The sequence below is a fragment of the Staurois parvus genome, unplaced genomic scaffold (genome assembly GCF_062004578.1).
Source record: "Staurois parvus isolate SC_StPar_1 unplaced genomic scaffold, SC_StPar_1.0 ptg000389l, whole genome shotgun sequence".
NCBI lineage: Eukaryota > Metazoa > Chordata > Amphibia > Anura > Ranidae > Staurois > Staurois parvus.
The window spans coordinates 8,308,306-8,331,316 of NW_028318185.1; the positions used below are offsets into that span (position 1 = coordinate 8,308,306).

General features: G+C 41.5%; 1 protein-coding gene across 3 annotated transcripts in view; it reads left to right on the plus strand.

Moving 5' to 3' along the window:
• KHDRBS3 (KH RNA binding domain containing, signal transduction associated 3) overlaps positions 1 to 23,011 on the plus strand; it is a 234,335-nt gene that overhangs the window by 43,553 nt on the left and 167,771 nt on the right. For 2 of the 3 annotated variants that reach the window (XM_089685953.1, XM_089685954.1), the window contains exon 2: positions 21,556 to 21,729. The exons of the other annotated variant lie outside the window; for it this stretch is intronic. In XM_089685953.1, the coding sequence (XP_089542079.1) occupies positions 21,556 to 21,729 (174 nt within the window). The remainder of the gene's footprint in view (positions 1 to 21,555; positions 21,730 to 23,011) is intronic. 3 annotated transcript variants of the gene reach the window in all.

Consider the following 23,011-nt stretch of genomic DNA (forward strand, 5'->3'; position numbering starts at 1 on the left):
TGTGTAGACAGCAAGGGCGGACTGACCATTTGGAAACTCGGGCACTGCCCGAGGGCCCGGGGTCAGTAGGGGGCCCCATGAGATGCCCCTGGTACCTTTTTCATAGGCTTTTTTGAGTTTGGGCAAGGACACAGGGGCCCCATGATCTCCTATTGCCCGGGGGCCCCATGATTTGTCAGCCCGCCCCTGGTAGACAGAAAGTAGCGTGACGGCAAAGTTTTCATAGGCGTACGATTGCTAAAATTTTATGAATTGAATGGTCTTGTGTTCGCAAATATGAGTGTTTGAGTCTCATGTAGTAAATGCAAAGGTCAAGACAACCTGAGGTACCTGGGCAAGAGGGTTTATTTATTTTTACCCTTTTTTTGGGAGGTAGTTCTCTAGTAGGGGAGACTTGATCCAGCCCCCCCTTTCCCATGTTCAGCAACAGATCACTTGCCAGAAAGCAATAGATTACTATTGTAGGCATTCTTTGCTACAACAAGATGGAGCTTACAGGAAATGCCAATGATGTCACAAATGACATCATAGTACTTCCTCTTAAAGTGGACCTTCACTCTCGTTTTGTACATTGCATTGTCTGGGTCCTCCCCCTCCCACAGGTCTTGAAAACACCCTGTGGGTGGGGCGAAACGCGTTGACGCATTTCCGGTCTGCCGTCTTCTTGGCCTACGCCACTTCCGGTATTTGGAACGCACGCCGATTTTTGCGGTTCAAGCAGCCATTTTTGAGGTGGAAAGCATCCTCTACAGTGATCCTAAAAGCGTGAGATCCCTATATTTACAATTTGGAAACTTGTTCCTTTGAAGCCTTTGAGGCTATTAAACAAGGCCTGTTATTTTATTGAAACATGTGAGAGTCCTTATTCTATGGATTTATATGGTATTGAGTGGCAGTATTACACTATGTAGCCTTTCTTTCCTTGCACACTATTGAGGATTCCATGGAGAAGTAGAGTGGAGTCGATTGCTGTATCTAAGCAGGGTGAAGGCGATTTGAGTTCCTCCTGAGGGGCTATAGGATCCCTTATATCCTATGAGGCTTATTACTCACCTCCATCTGGTGAGTGCGGTCAATATTATTTTTCACGTGGTGATTAGGTGGAAGCACATTTTGGAACATTGTTTTGAAAATCCTTTTGGGAAAATAAGGACTTATGTTTGAAATATTATATATATATATATATATATATTTTGCACGGACATTTATTTATTTGTGATTATTTTTATTTATTTAATTTTTGCGCTGTTTTTTGTGTTATGTAATAGATTACTATTGTAGGCATTCTTTGCTACAACAAGATGGAGCTTACAGGAAATGCCAATGATGTCACAAATGACATCACAGTACTTCCTCTTAAAGTGGACCTTCACTCTCGTTTTGTACATTGCATTGTCTGGGTCCTCCCCCTCCCTTTAACAGGTTTGGAACCTTTTCTTTGGTTGCTCATGGACTTATCTCTCTAATTTACAATTTACATTTTCACTGAGTACCAAGAGTACAGCTATCGCTACACTCCCAGCACTCTGACAGGAGAGACACTGCTTTCTCACATAGCAACCGCTCTGCCTGCCCCTCCCCCCTGCTGTCCAGTAACAGAAGGCTTTGTATTTTGTGAATGGGTTCACATAATACAAAGCTCTCTGTGATTGGGCAAGAGGGGAGGAGAGGTGGGCAGAGTGGATGCACACGAATCTGCAGAAGCTGAGACCCAAACGTCCAGCAGCGGAGCACCACAATTATAGTGAGTGCTCCCGAGGCTCACTAAAAATGTATATTGTAAATTAAAGAGAAGTCCACAAGATGGCATATACCTTGTTGGACTTAACCAATAATATACACCATATGCCCACCATAATGCCAACCACTGGTGTGGACAGACCCTACGTACTTTGTAGGAGCAAGCCCAGATGCTAATTTATTAGAACCTTGGTGTAGTACTTAACTATAGCTATCAATGACAGTTGGTGATCCCAGCACTGAACCCCACCAGAGCCACAGAAACAAGGCACCATTTTATTATATCACTTGGAATACAAGTAGTTAACCTCTTTTACATTTACAGCTTCAGAATTTGAGATACACATGATACCCTGTTGGTGGTCCTCATTGACTTGGCGTCTGAATCTTTTTCCATGCTTCTAATTAATCTAAACGTCACTTCTCAAGTTTGTAATATGTTAATTGGTGTCATTTACTAATCCATATTTCAATTGCATCTTATCTTTTCTTTAATTTTTCTCCCCCCCCCCCCCAACCACCATTCATTCTACAATTCTGAAAACCTTCATCCTCCATTAGATACTTGATGTTCAGTCCCCCGGTGTGCAGCACTTGAGCGTGGTGTGTAGAACGTGAGGATTAGGTTGGTGATTGCGGGTCGGGGTGACGTAAAGCTCTATACTGATAGTATGCACAGTGGTATACGTGCTGTAAAGGAAGAAACACTAGACGAGTCAAAAGCTTCTCTTCGTGTTTAAGAGATCTGACATTGCAATCATTCCTTCATAATTAGGTTGGCAGACAGCAAGAGCACTTTACAGAACGCGAATGTCACTGCAAATCTTAAGATGTTTGACTAACAAGATGCTCGAGATTTCCATGGAACACTTTAATAAATCACTGCTTTATGAAAATTGGGCTGATGTGGCTGAACGATCAATGGTTTAAAGGAAAATGGAGATATAAAGGCCCCGATATCAACTTCCAGCTCAAATTATTACACTTACTTCATTGTAATGCTAACAAATTGCCTTATGACTTTCAGAGAGGAAGAAGTATGCAATTTAGTTATGCTTCTTTTACAACAACTTCACTGTCTACGTTCTCATTGGATGTATGCAACCCAAAAAGTATTAGGGATTTAGCATCTACAAAAGTCAAACTTGCCCATTGATTTCAATGGGTGAGTTTGGTAGGTGGTACCACCTGTGAAACTCTTTGGGTTAAATATGCTGGGGCCATGAAGCACTGCTTTCTTGCCTATAATGGATGCCTGTACATCCGCGTAGTGGTGTATTTATCCCTTGTGCTGCCCTAGGTAACACTACATGGATGCCCCCCACCACCACCACCGCTGCCACTAAAATTGGGTGCCCCCACCACCGCCAGAACCTTCCCTCTGGAACCCACTGCCGCCACTCTCCGCCAAACAAAGCTGCCAGCAAACCCCCCATCCCTCCTTCAGCCCCTGCCACCACTAAAATTGGGCATTCCCACCAGCACCAACCCCCCCCCCCCCCCCCACCGCTGCCACTAAAATTGGGTCCCCACCCACCCACCCACAGTCAAGCACTAACCTTAACCTCTCCAGAGTCAAACCCAGTTTCTTCCTTCCTTGTGTGGGAAGCTTATACCCTCCAGCAGTGCGCAGCCTCCTTGGATTCCATGATGGAGCCTCACAACAAGGTTCTCAGGTGGAACCCCTTCCCCCCGCTTCCCCCGAAAATTGCCGCCCTAGGCAAATGCCTCATTTGCATTGCGGTAAATAAACTACTGCATCCACTGCCTCTTTGGATTGCCACATCACTCATTCCCATCAGGCAGTTCCATCAAGGGTATAAAATGCTGTGAGATTCTGCACATGCACAGGTACTCTGATAGGTATCTAGTACTTGGCAAAGATACCAGAAATTTGTGGCATTTGTATATATGTATGAGAACTCCAGTGGCTCTGCCAGGTATTCACACTTTCTATCACATTGGAATTTTAAAAATGGTATGAAAAAGCAGCAGAGGGAGGATAGCAAAGCATGGACTAAGTTCTACTTTAAAGCGTAACTCCTCCTTTTGGCCAAAACCCATGCAACTGAAATATGAATGATCAATAATAGATCTACAGTATTTATTTTTTCCAGAGCATTTTAAAGTACTTTACATGGGCGATTGAAACATAGGATATAACTAACAATTGCGGAGGTTACCTGCAGTTAAGACCATGTATTATTATTATTATACAGTATTTATAAAGCGCCGATAGTTTGCTCAGCGCTGTACATTACAAAGGGGGACAGAACATGTGACAGAACAATACCAATACAATGCAAAACATGAGGGGATTGAGGGCCCTGCTCTTTTGAGCTTACAAACTAGGAGGGGGGATGGTGGCACAGGAGGAGATAGCTGTGGGGGATGGAGTGGTAGGAAGAGTGGAGGAGGTCGGCAGGTTAGCAGGGGGTGGGGTAGGCTTCCCTGAAGAGATGGGTTTTCAGGGTGCGCCTAAAGGAGAGGAGAGTAGGTGATAATCTGATGGGTTGGGGCAGGGAGTTCCAGAGGATGGGTGACACCCTGGAGAAGTCCTGGAGGTGGGCATGGGAGGAGGAGACCAGGGAACTAGAGAGAAGGAGGTCTTGTGAGGAGCGGAGTGTGCGTGTTGGGTGGTACTTGGATATTAGATCAGTGATGTAGTTCGGGGCAGTATGGTGGACGGCTTTGTACGTCAGTGTTAGGATTTTGAATTTGATCCGTTGCGCAATCGGAAGCCAGTGGAGGGATTGGTAGAGGGGGGTGGCGGAAACGGAGCGGTTGGAAAGGTGAATGAGTCTGGCAACTGTATTCAGGATCGACTGAAGCGGGGATAGCCAGCGGCGAGGCAGGCCAGTGAGGAGGGAGTTGCAGTAGTCGAGTATTAAAAGGATAAGTAGAGTTATAGACTAGATGCGCATGCTTGAAATCTTTGTTTCATTTTATTTCATTTCAGATACATTCATTCATTGAAGAATTTTGTTTTATCATATTCATTCTGTTGAACTGATTTGTTTTCAGAATTTGTTTCATATCTTCGGCATTCATTTCGTATATTCGTTGGTCTGGGTGGATTCGAACAATTTTGCATCTTTTTTTCTTCAGAACGATTGCTTTATATTCGCCATATTTTCAAATCAGAAAGATTCAATATTTTTGGATGCTAGACCCACCCACCAAGAGAAATGGCATGAGCTTATTGTAAAATATCGACTGGCTGCAAGAATGCAGCCAGAGAGAAGGAGAAATTATTGTTTTTACAGCCTTTATGGGTGTAAAAGCAGTCAGTGTAAAAAAAATAAATAAATAAAAAAATATTCATCACTATGGTGACACTGTACTGCTAGGGTGACAGTATGTTTAAAAAAAAACAGACATAAATACTAATATAAAAAAAATAAAATAAAAATGTAAAAAAAAATTGAAAAATTAAAATGGTTATAAACTAATTTTTCTTTTTTTTTACTAAAAAGATAGCTGAATACATTTTGGCCAATATTTATGAAGAAATATTATTTATTTTCAAAATTTCAGAAGAAACACACTTTTTTTTTCAAAATGTTTGGACTTTTTCATTTATATTGCAAAAAATAAAAATCTCAGTGGTGAATAAATACCACCAAAATAAAGTTTTATCTGTCTTAAAAAATATGATAAAAAATTCATATGAGTACAGTGTTGCATGACCGCGCAATTGTCATTCAAAGTGTGATAGCACTGAAAGCTGAAAATTGTCCTGGACAGGAAGGGGGTGAAAGTGTCTGGACTTGAAGTGGTTAAAGTGGGAGTAAACCGCAAAAAATAAATCCAAAAAATCTCCCTGCACGTTAAGAGCATAATGTGCTAGTATGCATCGCATGTTTGCGGGCTGCGGCCGTTTGATTGGCCAATCCACAATGATGTCACTCCTGCGCATGCGCATGGGAGTCGCCAGCCACAGCATGACTATCTCAATGGAACGAAACACCGTCCATTGAAAATGCGGTGTGCATGCGTCGGTGAAACCATTGGCACTGCTAAGGTCAGTGCATGTGTAGGAGATATTTACAGTAAGTACAGGTAAGCCTTAATAACCAATTCAATACCGGGCAATTTTACCCCTTCCTGCCCAGGCCAGTTTTCAGGTTTCAGCGCTCTCACACTTTGAATGACAATTGCGCGGTCATACAACATTGTACCCAAACTAAAATTTTATCATTTTCTTCACACAACTAGAGCTTTCTTTTAATCACCGCCGGGGTTTTTATTTTTTGCTAAATTAACAAAAAAAGACCAAAAATTTTGAAAAAAAAAGTTTTTTTTGTTTCTGTTTAAAAGTTTGCAAATAAATAAGTATTCTTCATAAATTTAGGCCGAGATGTATTCTGCTACATGTCTTTGGTGAAAATAACCCAAATTAGGATGTATTATTTAGTTTGTAGGAAAGTTATAGAGTTCACAAACTATGGTATAGATCTGAATATTGATCAATCCTGAAGTACTGACAGCCAATCTAATTTCTTGAGGTCCAAGAATGTCAGAATAGTACAGATATCCCCCAAATGACCCCTTTTTGCAAAGTAGACAGTCCGACGTACTTCATAAGAGGCATGGCAAGTTTTTTGAAGTTGTATTTTTTTTGTCATAATTTTTCGGAAAATGAAAAAAATTAAAAAATTAGTTTCACTATTTTTTTTTTTACATATTGTCACCAGTGCAGTACAGCGTCATCATATAATTGGCATGGCAGTGAACAGGGACACTGACTGGTGACAGTGTTAAAAAAAAAATATATATTTATTTTTTATTATTTTTTTTATTTTTTATTAAATTTTGTTTCTTTTTTTAAGATTTTTTTTTCATATTTCACTATGACCAAAGTAGTACAATGTTACCATAGTAACATCGTACTACTTTGGGGAAGTGATCAGTATTTTTTTTTATTTTTTTTACACAATTTGCTTATAGCAAAGAATTACTATATACTAGAATTTGCTATAAGCAAGCATTTACCTGAATGACATCGATTCATTCAGGGTTTTTTTTTTTTTTGTGCTTAGCTGTGATTTGGCCACAGCTAATCATATGACATGTGCTGTGACCATTCACAGTGGTCACCTGCTGTGACCATTCACAGCTAGACACTAATATACAATGGATGGCATGAATGAAGCCATCCATTGTATACAACTGTCATGTGACCTGCTGTGATTGGTCACAGCAGGTCACATGGTACCGGCAACGGGGGCCGATACTCAGATCTGTCATCAGCCGTGTCCGAAGTACACGGCCGGTGACAGAACGCGCCACTGCATGGCTCTGCAGGAGCACAATCAGCGCATGTGCGGGAGGACACCATATGGCGTCCACTCGGAACGCTGATGACATTTGCCGGCCGCCATTCGGCCATAGGGCGGGCGGCAAATGGTTAAAGACTTACCTATAGGTAAAACATAAAGAATATACTTTACTACCACTTCAATAATGTATTGATGAACACAGAGCTGCATTCATTTGTTTTTTAGGTCTCATGCTCACTTTTTAATGCTGCTGTTAGCGGCATCAAGCATGCTTCTTTGGATAGATCTGGTGTGGTCCATTTGCTTGGACCAATTTTTGACTGCAGCTGATTGGAGCTTTTTCAAGCCACCCTAGCTGTATTTAATCCTGGCTAATGAGCTCATTTCTTTGCTCACAGCCATCAAGCATGCTTCTTTGGATAGACCTGGTCATCAACACTTTCTCACGCAAATTCCTTATGGTCATCACTTCACACTCATAGTAGCACCGACCGATCAGTACCAACCAGCAGGTATTCTTGTTGATGGTGCATTTGGGTGGGCCCCTTCAGGAGGCATTTGGGCGGCACACTTCATCCACTGGTCTCAGTTCTTTCTTTATTCATTTTTGTTTCATCATTTTTGCCTGAGATATATGAGAAATCCGTGGCTGTGTTCACATACCAATTTGTTCTTAATATTTCCTGGCGGTTTTTACTTCACATGTTATCAAACGTCATGCCTTCTTGAACACTTCTGAAGAAGAGATTTTTGTTGATCTCGAAACTCGTCAAGTGCGAACCATGCATGATCCACGATTAGATTTGCAATACCATCTCCGGAATATATATTGTAGCTTTATATTTATTTTTGAAGATTGTAAAAATTAAATTTCATACTGTTTTTATATAAAAAAAAATCTCTTTTGAATTCTTGAAATTTATCGTACAAGTAAATTGTGTCATTATAGTCCCACCAAAAAAGAGGACTTTTTTCCCCCCCTCCTCTTAGAGGTGTGTGGCCTTTACATGCCCCTGCATGGTAGACTATATGTCCATGCACACATAAGATTTTAGAGAGAGAGGCATTTAAAGGCAGAAAAATAAACAAAACACTGCCAATGTGTTCAAAAGCAGCAGAATTTTGGCTGAAAAAAATGCTTGACATGCGCAAACGTGTCTAAACGGGTATTAACGCTAGGCGTGTCAAGTGCTTGAGCGTTCATTTATTTCAATAGCCAGAGTAATTTACAGTTCTGTCCAATGAAATGAATTAAAGCCCAAGGGCTTGACGCGCCTAAACACACCACGTTTAAACGTGTTTACAAGTGTTTTTTCTGTCAAAACACTGCTGGCAGCAGGAAATGGCGTCTGTGAGAGATTGGCAAACGCCCTGTGTGCCTGAGGACTTTTATCTTCCTGGAGTTCTGCTTTCAAAAATTTATAATTATAAATCTACTATTTTTTATTATATTTCAATTTCTGTTATAACAGGTTCATTATATTAATAGTAGTAGCTGTTCTATTATCATTATTTTTATTATCTAGTAATGCTTTACTTGTACTGATTTCATTTTTTAATTATACTTTTAAAAGCAATTCTAAGATTGCTTTGAGTGCTTACAATTTACATAGCTCTGCTGAACTGTGAGAAAGCAGCCGATGTGAGGAATCTGTGAACCATTTATGGTTCCAAAGCTCACAGTGTGTTTGAATGACCAAATCCTCCGTATGGTTTTATTATACCGGGATATTTTCTAAGCAAACATGTGGTTTGCACAAAGTATAATTAAAGCAATATTTGGAGTCATTGATCCATACTGTGCACTACTGGGGTCTTATGAGATTGAAACAGGCTGTCGGAAAATTGGATTTATGTCCATGTATTTCACAGCACTATTAAAGGAGCTATTCTGGATGCATAGTTGGAGTAATGCGGCTTGCAATTGTAACCGCAATTCCTTTGAGAGGATTATTCCTTCTTTCCTTGGTTGGGTGGGATAAGGCCAGTTGTTTAAAACTAGCACTGGACACATGCAGTTATAAGGTATTATTTATGACAAGGAACTTACAGACTGGCCATGTGCATTACTATGAGCCTCATTAGTGCAAAGGATAAAGGGTCAGTGTATGCAAGACTGATGATACAGCTACAGAGAGATACTAGTGGACTAATTCACCATTAGTTCATTCCCATTATAGTTATATTTTAAAATATATACATACAACTAGAGAGAAGGATAGAACCAAACAGCAGGAGACCACCTCTTAGACAGGGAGAGAGAACAAAAGAGAGAGAACCCAAAAGTGGGAGACTACCTTGTAGAGAAGGAACAAGAAAGAGAACTTAACAGGATGAGACCACCTTTTGGATAGAGATATAGAGAGACAATGCCTTATGTCAGGAAGCCACTTCATAGGGATAGATGGAGAGAGAGAGAGAGAGAAAGAAAGAGAGAGAGAAAGAGTGGACCTAACAAAAGGAGACCATCTTGGGAGGAGCAGGAGACCACCTGGTAGAGAGGGATGAAACCCAACAACAGTAGATGACCATGTATAGAGAGAATAATAGAATCTGGATGCAGGATCTCTACCTCTAGAGAAAGACTGAACCTAACAGCAGGAGACCACTTTGAAAGAGAGGGAACCAAGGAGCAGCAGACAACTTTTTAGAGAGAGAGAGCACAAGAAAGAGAACAAACCCAACAGGAGGAGAAGACCTTTTAGAAACACAGAGAAAAGGAGGCTACCTTGTAAAGAGAGATAGTAAGAAAGTAGGATAGGACTCAACAAAGGGAAATCATCCTGAACCCAACAGGAGAAGATGACCTTTTAAAGAAAGTGAAAAAAAAACCTCAAGAACAGGAAACCACTGCGTAGAGAGGAGTACAACCAAACAACAGTAGACCACCTAGTATAAAAAGACTAATACAATCTGGACACAGAAGCTCTAGAGAGAGATTAAATTTAACAGCAGTAGACCACTTTATATATAGAGAGAGAAAGGGTACCCAGAACAGAAGACCACCTTGTAGAAAGTATTGTGACAGACTGCCTGAGACCCCAACTACGTATCTCAGACATACTACAGCTTCCTCTATTCTGGAACAGGAATATAGTAAATTTACCGCAAGCATCAGACAGAACCAATGTTGGAGTAAAAAAGGATTGGTTTTATTAACAAACAGCACAGCTTTTATACACCTATAAACCTTCCTCCTAGACAGGTATGGCCCACATTACAAATAAACAATCAAACACAAGAAAACAATAATTCCTTCCCGGCATCTAGCAGTCTGGACTCTGGAGATGATTAAACAAAGTGAGAGCTTATCACCTAAATCTTATTACAGAAAACAATAGTTGATACCAGGAAACCTGTAGCAGAAAGTAAAATTTCTTAACCCCATACATGCTGGAATTCACCCTCTGCACATATATCCACTATGCACATTATGCCAAGGGGTCCCAGAAACAGTCCCTCCAGCCCTAATTGCTTGTAAAGGGCAACTGGTAAAATTCACTGCCAGCCAGTTACCCAGGGAAGTGATATTGGTTCCTTGTAACCCCAAGAGGAAATTCTCCCTAGACCTGGGTTCATAGTCGGTGGAAAGGAGGCTGGCTCCCAGGCCCCTCCATGAGCCCAAGTCACAGTGGTTTCCGTGACAAGTGAGATAGAGAGAGAAGAAGAGGAGATAGAAGACCCAAGAAATGGAGATCATCTTAGACAGAAAAGAGAAAGAAAAAACGAGCAGGAGACCACCTTGTAGAGAGGTAAAACCCAGTTACAGTAGACAACCGTATATAGAAAGAATGACCAAATCTAGATACAGAACTCTACATCTAGAGAGAGACTGAACATAACAGCAGGAGAACACTTTGTAGAGAGGGAGAAAGGGAACCCAGGAGCAGCAAACAACCTTGTAAAAAGATAGAGCGAGAACCCATGAATAGGGGACCATCTTGTAGAGAGTGAAGAAGGGAAGTCAAGAGCAGCAGACAACCTTGAACAGAGAGGGAAAGAAAACCTAATGGCAGGAGACCACATTGTAGAGTGAGAGATAGGACGATAGAGGGACAGAGAGGACCCAAGTAAAACAGAGCATCTTGAACCAAACCGGAGGAGATGACCTTTTAAAGAGTGTGAAAAACTCAGGAGCAGGAAACAACCATGTAGAGAGAGTAAAACCCAAAAACAGTAGACCTCATTGTTTAGAGACAAAGATCTGGATACTGGACTCTACTTCTAGAGAGAGATTGAACCTAACATCTGAAGACCACTTTATAGAGAGAAAGAGAACCCAAGAGCAGCAAACAACCTTGTAGAGAGCGATAAAGAGGAAAAGAGAAAAAGTGAGTGAGGGAGGGAGGGATCTAATAAAAGGGGGGGGGGGGCAAGTAAAATCAAGATCAAGAGACCACCTTGTATAGGGAGAGCAATGCAATCTGAACTCAGGAATCTGCCTCTAGAGGGAGATTGAACCTAACAGCAGGAGACCACTTTGTAGAGCGTGAGAGAGAACCCATGAGTAACAGACCATTTTGTGGAGCGAGAGAAAGGGAACCCAAAAGTAGCAGACAAAGTTGTAGAGAGAGAACCTATCAGGAGGAAACAAGCTTATAGTGATAAAGAGAGAAAACCCAATGACAGGAGACCATCTTGCAAAGTGAGAGATAGGAAGAAAGAAGGAGAGAAAGGCCCCAACAAAAGGAGATCATCCTAAACTTGACAGGAGATGACCTTTTAGAGAGAGTGAAAAACCCAGAGCAGGAAACCACCTTGTAGACAGGGGTAAAACCCAATAACCGTAGATCACCATGTTTAGAAACAAAGATCTGAAAACAAGACTCTACCTCTTGAGAAAGATTGAACCTAACAGCAGGAGGCCACTTTGCAGTGCATGAGAGAGAACCCATGAGTAACAGACCATTTTGTGGAGTGAGAGAAAGGGAACCCAAGAGTAGCAAAGTTGTAGAGAGAGAACCCATCAGGAGGAAACAAGCTTATAGTGATAAAGAGAGAAAACCCAATGACAGGAGACCATCTTGCAAAGTGAGAGATAGGAAGAAAGAAGGAGAGAAAGGCACCAACAAAAGGAGATCATCCTAAACTTGACAGGAGATGACCTTTTAGAGAGAGTGAAAAACCCAAAGCAGGAAACCACCTTGTAGACGGGTAAAACCCAATAACCGTAGATCACCATGTTTAGAAATAAAGATCTGAATACAAGACTCTACCTCTTGAGAAAGATTGAACCTAACAGCAGGAGGCCACTTTGTAGAAATAGAAAAAGGGAACCCAAGAGCAGTAAACAACATTGTAGAGAGAGAGAACGAGCCTGTGAGTAGGAGACCATCTTCAGAGAGAAAGAAAAAACCCAAGAGCAGGAGACCATCGTGAAAAGAGAAAATGAACCAAAAGCAGAAAACCACCTTGTAGTAAAAGAGAGAATCAGAAATCTTTTTATATCCTCTTTTCATCTTATTGGTGCTAATCTTATCCAGCCTCTGTAAGTTACTTCCTATCTGCTGTATATGCACTTGCCCTAGCATGAGCTCCCAACTCGCTTATGGTGACAATTGTGAACCATTCCTGCATAATGTGCCAGCACGGCAACTTGTAGTTGTCATCAGGGACATACAGTATGTGAAAGGGTGACAATGCAGAAGCTCAACTGGGAGACAGCTGTCACCCTATAACAGGAAATACTTGAACAAGTATGGCAGAATAACCAGATATTCTTTTAATAAAAGCTGCAGATTTAAAGAGATTGAAAACAACTTTTGAAATTGGCACGGTAAAGCTTATACGAGCTTTTAGTGGTTGGGTTTAGATCTTTATTAAACTTTGCGGCTGTCCTTGCATAAAGGCACTGTGGTCCTCTGCTGTGCCAGGATTTTGGACATGAGTTAAATATTCATTGACCACAGCAATTTAATATTGCAAAACCGGATATATCAACACAGCTTTTGATTGCTTTAGATTTACATGGTTTCTTCTTTCAAATTAAGTTTCTACATAACAGTACAAGCTAAGGTGATTATATTGACCGCAAGTTCTAAACATTTTGGGGGCTTTAAAGTCTAAAGTAGCACTAAATGCAAAACTTTTTTTTTTTTTTTAATTAATTTTGGATTGGGAGAAGGTGGGTTTTAAACCCTGTCAGTTTTTTTTTTTGTAGTTGCCATCTGTGACCTATTTGGGAAATCCAAAGTGAGGGAATCTTTGGTTGTCACCAGAACTACTGTCCCCAGTGGAAGATTTCCCCTCTATTACTGTTCTGGGGACAGCCCTAAATAGGACAAATAGGGTGAATCTCCATAATGGGGGCACAGACAGCAATAAAAACCTGACAGGTGTTGCCTTTGGTTAGATTTATATTTTTGGAAAAGCAATTACTGTCTAAATAGAAGAGTCATGGGCAGGGGCGGACTGACCATTTGGAAACTCGAGCACTGCCCGAGGGCCCGGGGTCAGTAGGGGGCCCCATGAGATGGCCCTGGTATCTTTTTCATAGGCTTTTTTGAGTTTGGGCAAGGACACAGGGGCCCCATGATCCTCTATTGTCCGGGGGCCCCATGAGTTGTCAGTCCGCCCCTGGTCATGGGTATTCTTCCTTGAATCTTGGTGTGCTCCATGTATTTCTTCCAGATCTGTACAGTAATCCAGTGTGAAACTTTTCCTGTAAAAAAGACTGGTCATTGTACAGTGACGCTGGCCCTGTATCTTGACTGGTCTTGTCTCCACCCTGCCCTGTAGTGGGTGGGGCCTGTTGGGATGCCCCTGGTACCTTTTTCATAGGCTTTTTTGAGTTTGGGCAAGGACACAGGGGCCCCATGATCCCCTTATTGCCCGGGGGCCCTATGAGTTGTCAGTCCGCCCCTGGAAACCACTATATAGCTGGTGTACATCGTGTCATTTGTGTACAAAGGAGCAAGTCATGCAGCAACACTTCATATCAGATTTCGCTTTAATAAACCAAAGCCTGTGCCCTTTTACCCTGCAGACTCTGTATAGGCCATACGAGTCGACCCTCTATGTGACAAGCGTGGCCCAACATTTTATTTTTCTCAACCTAACAGAGTCACTTTTCTCTGTGTTTATAGCATTGAACTTAATGAATGTTCAACATTGTAGCTGAAAAAAAATCATTATTGGGGCACGACCTTACTCATTCTTTCTTTATAATCAATAATGAGAAGTTGTCTACTTTAATGATCATTGAACTAGGTAATAACCCTTGCCCATCTGGCAGGCTCCGCTGTATCCAACTTTTCTCATTAGTTACATAGAAATTCTCTAGAGAAGGATTACAGTTCCCGCATGATGTCCATGTGCACAATCCCTAGTAAATTAGTCTAAAGCATCCTATGAGTTAATTGGCTCATCTCTGTACTGCGGAGGAGCAACAAACGCACTGGAAGTGTATCGGTACTATGGAAATGAGGGGATCGTTATATGATCCTCATGCTGTCACATAGATTTAGCAAGGATGATGGCTTCTGACAGCAATAAGCTTCAATGGCATATGAATCGGGGCGAAGGGACCTATCAGGCAATTTTGACGTTTCCTGCCAATAATTACTATTCCCTTGGAATAGAGTTTGTGTTGAGTGTGTATGCTGAATAAGCAGGGTTTAAGGAGTAACTATACTTTTGCTGAGAGACAAAAAAAATCCTTCTAGGTGATCAAAGTATGTTACAGGGATTTTAACAAACTTCGTTGAAGATTTCTACCTTTTTCTACTCTGAAGAAATAGCTGTTGTTTCACCATGTCCTGTGCAGAAAGATTCTGAATGGGAGGATCTTGTTCATTATATTTATCCTGAACTCAGCGGCTAGACTCATCCACCTCACCACCCGCTCCACCTCTGCCACCCCCCTTTGCTTCTCCCTCCACTGGCTCCCGATTGCCCAACGCATCAAATTTAAACTTCTAATCTTGACCTACAAAGCCGTTCATAACACTGCCCCTGACTACCTCACCAACCTGATCCCCAAGTACCACCCTACCCGTACCCTTCGCTCCTCACAGGACCTCCTTCTATCCTGCTCCCTGGTCTCCTCCTCCCATGCACGACTGCAGGACTTCTCCAGGTCCTCCCCTATCCTCTGGAACTCACTGCCCCAATCCATCTGACTGTCGCCTTCCCTCCCCACATTCAGGCGCTCCCTCAAAACCCATCTCTTCAGGGAAGCCTACCCCACCCTCACCTAACGGCCATTCTCCCTCATTCCTCCCACCACTTCATCCCCCTCAGCCACTTCATCCCCCTCAGCCACTTCCTATTGTTCCACTACCCCCTCCCTCCTAGATTGTAAGCTTGAAAGAGTAGGGCCCTCTTACCCCTCGTACGCTGTCTGTTTTTGTGGTACTGTGCCATGTATTGTCCCCCCTATTGTACAGCGCTGAGCAAACCCTTTGGCGCTATATAAACTCGATGTAATAATAATAATAATATATTTACCCGGTGCACTCTCAGTGTTCTAATGAGAAATTTTACAGGGTCTGCATCCCTTTAAGAAGTGTTAAACTCCTAGGAAGAATCTCACCAAACCTGAAATTTACACAGAGAATGTCTAAAATCTGACATGTATCTTGGTCAGGGGCGGACTTACTATTCAGTCACTCGGCACTGTCCAAGGGCCGGGGTCAATAGGGCCCCCCATAAAAAGCCCCTGGAACCTTTTTTATAGGCTTTTTTGAGTGTGGGCAAGGACACAGGGGCCCCATGATCCCCTATTGCCCGGGGGCCCCATGAGTTGTCACTCCTCCCCTGATCTTGGTGCAGACTTCTGGGAAAATCAGTGAGTCAGTTACAGAAGCAGAACCTCAGCTCACACTTTTCCACCATTGAGTCAGCTGGTGCCCACAAAATTGCAGCTTTTCATGCAACCTATTTAACAGTTGTATGTCTCTTCTTTCCTTTACTTCTATGATCCCAAGCACCTAGACTCCTCAATAGTAGGTAGTGTGTCCGCCTAGGCAACTAGAGGAACATTGCACTACTTTCTGAAATCATTCTTTGACCTTGAATAAGAAGTTTCTCATTTTCTTTCCCCCCATTTCAAACTAAGCAAAGAACTAATGGAGTGTGAGCTGAAGTTTACGGCTGGATGCTGTCGGAAGGGTAACTTCACCTGCAAGCAGATGGAGGTCACCTACGGTATCGAATATCAGACAACTTTCCATCCAAAACCATGCCACTATAATATGACCCTTTCAAAAATATAAAGCAAGAATGATACACTGCTTAGTTATTCCCTTTTGAATAAAAGGGAAAAGATTCTTTCAATGCATACTGTATATAAAAGTACCTGTTGTTTAAACTAGTGATAGCTAAAATGTAAAGAAACCCCTATGATGGTGGACCAACCTTGAATCTTAGAGGAACATATGGGTGGAATTTTAGAACAATACATTTTTTTTTGGAGGTGGGGGTATGCAACAGCTAGGGTATTTGGGGATCTTCACGATAGTGGACCAATCTTGTTGGAAGATCACATGAGTGCAATATGAAAGCAGTTTATTGTTCTATGGCACCCATTACCAACCAGGGTTCCTCTAGAGGTTGTGAGGGGTTCCTTGTGTTGTGGACAATTGACCTTCTATTTGATAGTACCTGCATAGTTCCAGGGCTAACACCACTTGGTGGCATCAGCAGCTTTATACCAATGATCTTTTTTGGATATCTGTACTGGGGCATTCTGACTACAACATTGGGGAGCATTCTTCTTACTGACGCCCATTAAACTGTTTTTTAGCAGGGGTTCCAGAGACCTGAAAATTATTTCACAGGTTCCTTTAGAGTAAAAGGGTTGAGGAAGGCTGTTCTATTGTCAGGTTGTTAATTACTTAGCAGGCATGTCAGTCTTGTGTTTTCTTGTTCCATATGTGGTGCTGTTATTCATTTGTTAGGGACCTTGATCAGTTTAAAAATGAAATAGAATGATGTTGCAAAGCCTTTGTTGTTTATTAAACGCTAACTTGAAATGCACCAACAATAGAACCCCATCCCCCCCCTCATTGGTTTCTGATGTACTACCAAACTTTTATTGTAATGATGCACCTTGTTCTGAAAACACTTTTTCTACTTGGTCCCCGACAGACAGGGTATTTTTCCCCATGGACATAGCTGGTAGACAAACCCCCCACCCACCCCTTCCATGATCCCTCTTCCAAACCATAGACCTCTCAACCTTTTCAACATAGAGGAACCCTTGAAATAACTTTCTGGACATGGGGAACCCCTGATAAAAATAACTATGTCTACAACTCATGATACATTAGTGTGATGGTCAGTGGGAAGAATGCTCCTTACAGTTCTGGTCATTGGGAAGAATAACCCCCTTACAGATAGCTAAAAGGTCAATGGATGTCAGTGGGAAATTAACTGGGAGGAAGATGTTGCTCATTGCTCAAGGAACCCCTAGCAACCCTTGGAAAAACCCTAGGGTTCCATAGAACCCTGGTTGAGAACCCTGCCATAGGGATGTAAATACTGTGATGGCAGACCTAGCTGTTGGAGGATTGACTTTAGGACACTCAACGTACTGCTTTTGTTGCTTTACTTTTTTGTACTACAACAATTTTCTCTAATTTTTGTACTGCAAAATTGTAACCTCACCTCTACCTTCATGGTTTTTACAACTGGACTCATATGGCTAGTGATGAGCACAACTATCCAGGCATCAGGAAAACTGATCATTCTTTGATTTGCATGAATATATGTAGGCAGATTCCTCCAGTCACCAGAGTATCCTACAGTTTAGTAATACCAATTATATAATTGCATGCCATCGATCTGCACATAAGTGAAAAATGAGCAAACCAGTGACGCCCATTCTTCTCCAACAACGGAATTTCAAAGCATTCTAGTTATGTATTTTTTTTATTTCCGTGTTTTGTCTTAACTGTCTGAAGAGTAGAAAATGATCCAAGACAATAGGATTTGGAAACCAGCTAGCCTTTTATTGAAGTATCGGGTTGCATAGCAATCATCACAGAATGCTTTGACACATTTCGCACATTGGTGCTTGCTCATCAAGCCATAAATGTGCGAAATGCGTCAAGGTGTTCAGTAATGATTGCTAGGTAAGCATGATGCTTCAATAAAAGATTGCTGGTTTCCAAATGCTATCGTATTGGAACGTTTTTCCACGAGCATTAATGTCTGAGTAGGTGCTGCGGAGGAGATATATCGGGATCCCCTTGTAGGTTGTGGTTTAAATCAATATATGTGTCATAGGTTGCATTTCCAGCATGTACATGAGGTGTTCCTATTACCATTACCCATAACTTTTATCTGCCTGGTACACTTCTGTGTGTGGTTTACCATATTTTTAGTGGAACATTCATCAATACCATCTACTTGAGACTTTTTTTTTTATTCATTATTATTATTAATATACAAGATTTATATAGCGCCAACAGTTTGCTCAGTGCTTTACAATATAACGGGAGACAATACAGGATCAATACAGTTCAATACAAGAGGGATAGGAGGGCCCTGATCCTTGGAGCTTACAATCTAAGAGTGAGGGGCTAGTTTGTACAAAAGGTAGTAACTGTGAGGGATGGACTGGTAGGAGGAATAGAAGATTCCATTATTAGCTGAGGGCAGGATAGCTTTATTGTTTTATTATAGTACAAAACAGGGTAAATATGTAAAGAAGGCTGTAAAATAACATTTGTCACATTAGCCACAGATAATGGCAATACATATTCTGTACATTTGGAGATTAGTCATAGTTTATGATAGAGCTTCAGATGTAAGAGAACCTTAGTACAGGGCATCATCAAAAATATACAATTATGGTCACTAGATGGAGCTGATGCACATAGAAAATAAATACTTTTTTCCTATGATCATCAGCTCCATCTTGTGGTCATAACTTGAATATATTCATAACTGATATAGAGTCTGGGATTAAAATGAGTTTCAGTCTTTGCAGATGACACCAAGCTGTGCCGTGGAATAATGTCCTTACAGGATGTCTTCAATTTACAAGCCGACCTCAATGCTCTGTGTAATTGGGCTACTATGGGGCAAATGAGGTTTATTGTTGATAAATGTAAGGTTCTGCACTTGGGGGCTAAGAATATGCATGCATCATACATACTAGGGGGAGGGGGGGGGTACAACTGGGGGAATCAATGGTGGAGAAGGATCTGGCAGTTCTAGTAGATCACAAGTTTAATAATGGCATGCAATGCCAAGCTGCGGTTTATAAAACAAGCACAATCCTCTCTTGTATTAAAAGAGGTATAGACTCCAGAGAGAGAGATATCATTTTCCTGGTACAAATCATTAGTAATACCTCATCTGGAATATGCAGTTCAGTTTTGGGCACCAATTCACAAAGAGAACATTGGGGAACTGCAGAAAGTTCCCCAATCTCCATGTATAAATACATCAGTGGTTTATAGTGAACTCGGTGTAGAGTTATTCACCCTGAGGTCATCACAGAGGACAAGGGGGCGCTCTTTACGTTTTGAGGAAAATAAATTTAATCTCCAAATACGGAAAGGTTTCTTCGCAGTGAGAGCTATGAAAATGTGGAATAGACTCCCTCAAGAGTTGGTTCTGGCCAGCTCAGTGGATTGCTTTAAAAATGCCCAGGATTCTTTCTTGGATACACAGAATATAACTGGATTCTAACATTTATAGGTAAAGTTGATCCAGGGAATATCCAATTGCCTCTTAGGGGATCAGGAAGGATTTTTTTCCCCTGCAGGAGCAAATTGGATCGTGCTTTGCTGGTTTTTTTTGCCTTCCTCTGGATCAGCTGTGGGTATAGGATTATAACTTTTTTTTTATGGTTGAACTGGATGGACTTTTGTCTTTTTTTTCAGCCAGACTAACTATGTAATTCATTATTTTCCCCAATCACTTTTCTGAATGAATAACATTCTACCTGTAAAGAAAAAAGAAGAAGAGCATTCAATTTTCCCCATATGCACAGAACAAATGTGCCTTGTAATTATGCATAGTTATGCATTTTGTTTTGAAAATGCATGCCTAAGAACTCATTCAAACTAGATCAGGCCTATGAAGAATGATGGTTATTTAAAGAAATAGGGACATATGGACTTTTGAGATACCAGACAACAAATGGTATGAATAAAATCATTTTCTTTTATTAGATTTACAACACCATCATCGTAAAAAAACACATAATTAAAACTGTTCACAACATACTAAATATATTGGCACAAAAAGGATGCCTCACTTTCTACGCTAACGCTGAAGGGTTAGTGTAGACGTTTCTTCCAATGATCTTTAAAACTGCTTGGGGTGTTTTCCATATGGATAAGCAGCAACGCGTTTCGCAGGATACCCTGCTTCTTTAGGAAGTGCAGAGGAGCTAAACGAACTATATTACGAAAAAATGCAATATTTATACATATAATACATTTTAACATTACAACCAGGGGTGGACTGACCATTCGAGCACTCAGGCACTGCCCGAGGGCCCGGGGTCAGTGGGGGGCCCCATGAAATGCCCCGGTACCTTTTTATAGGCTTTTTTGGTTGTGCTTTGAGTGAGGGCAAGGACACAGGGGCCCATGATCCCCTATTGCCCGGGGGCCCCATGAGTTGTCAGTCTGCCCCTGATTACAACACAATATAATGTTGGTGAAAAGGAACCAGGGCTAACAGCAAAATGTTGTCTCCCCCTGGGGGAAGGTGTGGAATCCGTTTCAGGAAGCACTCATAATACTAAAGGGTAAGAACGTAAGCTATAAAAAACTAACAAAAACTATATATTATACCTAAACTGCACAAAAGCAATGATACATAAAACTCCTGGTAGAATTGGGATCTAAGTCATTAATAACTCCATATTTAACCGTGCTGTAGATGGCCCATGGGAGCAATAGGGCATCTAAATCTAATAAGAGCCAGAGGGCAGGACTTCTAACCATACTGGAGAGAGGATTCCAGCCAAAAAACATGCCGCAGTATAAATGGATCCATTTGGAGTCCAAAATTGACCGAACGGTTTCAGATGGGCATAATATTGAGGTACTCACCACTCCCCTGCAGGCTTTGCATGCAGTTGAGTTGCATGATGCTTGCAAAGCACTACCATGTACTAGAATGGGTCGCATTTAGCGGGTGTTATCCCAGCTGACTGGGAGGGGGTAACAGTTGAGGGATGGTTTTGCCATTTTCCATCCACTAGTGTGAACAAGCCGCTAGTGTTCTACTACAGGCCTAAAGAGTGATTGTGTTCCAGTGGGCCAAAAGGATACAAAAAGTAGTTAATACATAATTATTGTCTCATTAAACATTCATGATTTTACAATATGATATACTGTAAGTACAGATTTTTTTTCTTTATTACAGGAATGCCAACCTATTCATTGTTTTTTATAAAAAATTTATTTATTTGTTTTTATTTTCCTAAGTGTCACTCTAGGCTGTCCATAGACATTGGGTGTCTCTCATTCTTTAAAATCTGTATCTCTGCACATGGCAGGTTTGGTGACTGAGTCCTGCTTAGGTGACATTGTGTGACTTACAATGGCCTTATGTTATGTCACAGATCAACTGAAAACTTCATACGATGCTCCTCCAAGCAAGACTGACTCACTTCCTGAGGAAGGGCTCAAATCAGGCACACTTGACAGCTCTCAAGATGCCACCAAGACCCAACAGCAACCTCCTTTAATCAAGCACGCAGCGAAAATGATTCTTACACTTCTGGACTCCATTACAGGTGACCTGTTCACTACCACCGACATCATGAACATTGATTTCTCTGTGCACTAGACACCAAATGTTTAGCTTTCGAACATGTTTTGCAGGAAAACTTTGATTTGAAATACACACCTATATTTAAAGAACTTTAGGTAGACACTTTACCACTGGAGTCCCCGTGAGTTTCCTTCCTTGTGTCCCAGAGTGTTTTTTCAGTTCTGAATATTATCAGGGTATTTCAATAAAGCCATAACATAGATACATAGTTACATAGTTAGTCTGGCTGAAATAAGACAAAAGTCCATCCAGTTCAACCATAGAAAAAAAAAAGTTATAATCCTACACCCACAGTTGATCCAGAGGAAGGCAAAAAAACCCAGCAAAGCATGATCCAATTTGCTCCTGCTGGGAAAAAAATCCTTCCTGATCCCCCAAGAGGCAATCGGATATTCCCTGGATCAACTTTACCTATAAATGTTAGTATCCAGTTATATTCTGTGTATCCAAGAAAGAATCCAGGACTTTTTTGAAGCAATCCACTAACAACACTTTTCTGGCAGGATAGCCCTTTAAAATCCCTTTGCCAGATTCAAAATCCCTGCCACCCATTAGAGCAGATAAATGAACTGGAGGCAATTAAGCCCAACTCTATGTTGGTGTACAGAAACAGGCCAGAGTGCCTGTCTCCGTATGCTGTGTAGAAGAGCGTTGTGTTTGCTGCCTCTTCCCCTTCCTTACCTGTCGTTGGTCAATAAGGAGGCTGTCAGCTTCACAGTCGACAGCGTCCCAACAACCAATGACGCTGTCAGTGGGCAGAGCCTGAAGACGAAGCTGAGACACTATTGCCCTATCAGATCTGCTCTCTTTTTTTGATTGGGCAGATTCTATAGTCATTAGCAGGCTGTCTATTGGCTATGGATTCACCCACTGCCTGCTGTCAATCAAAAGGACCTCATGGGGCACTAGTGTCTGTGAGTCACCATCAGGCGCTTCCAGCTTTTAAACTCATTGGCCATTGCGCTGACCGTTTGACAGCCACAGCTGCAGGAGGAAGCTCAGCTTCACTGAGGACGTTTCCGCATGGACATTCCAGTCTCAGTTCACCTCAGCATGTGTTGCATGCCTCAGATTCATTGACTTGTTTCCAACATATACATCCATTTGTCGCCCACCCTGACATTTGTCGCGCAGAAGCATGTTGGAATTGTAAAGGGTGTCTAAGACATTCTTTATGAATCCCCTTGTATGTCTTACTCATTTTATGCCTTCCCTAACAAATATCATTTTAGGACAGATGGTGC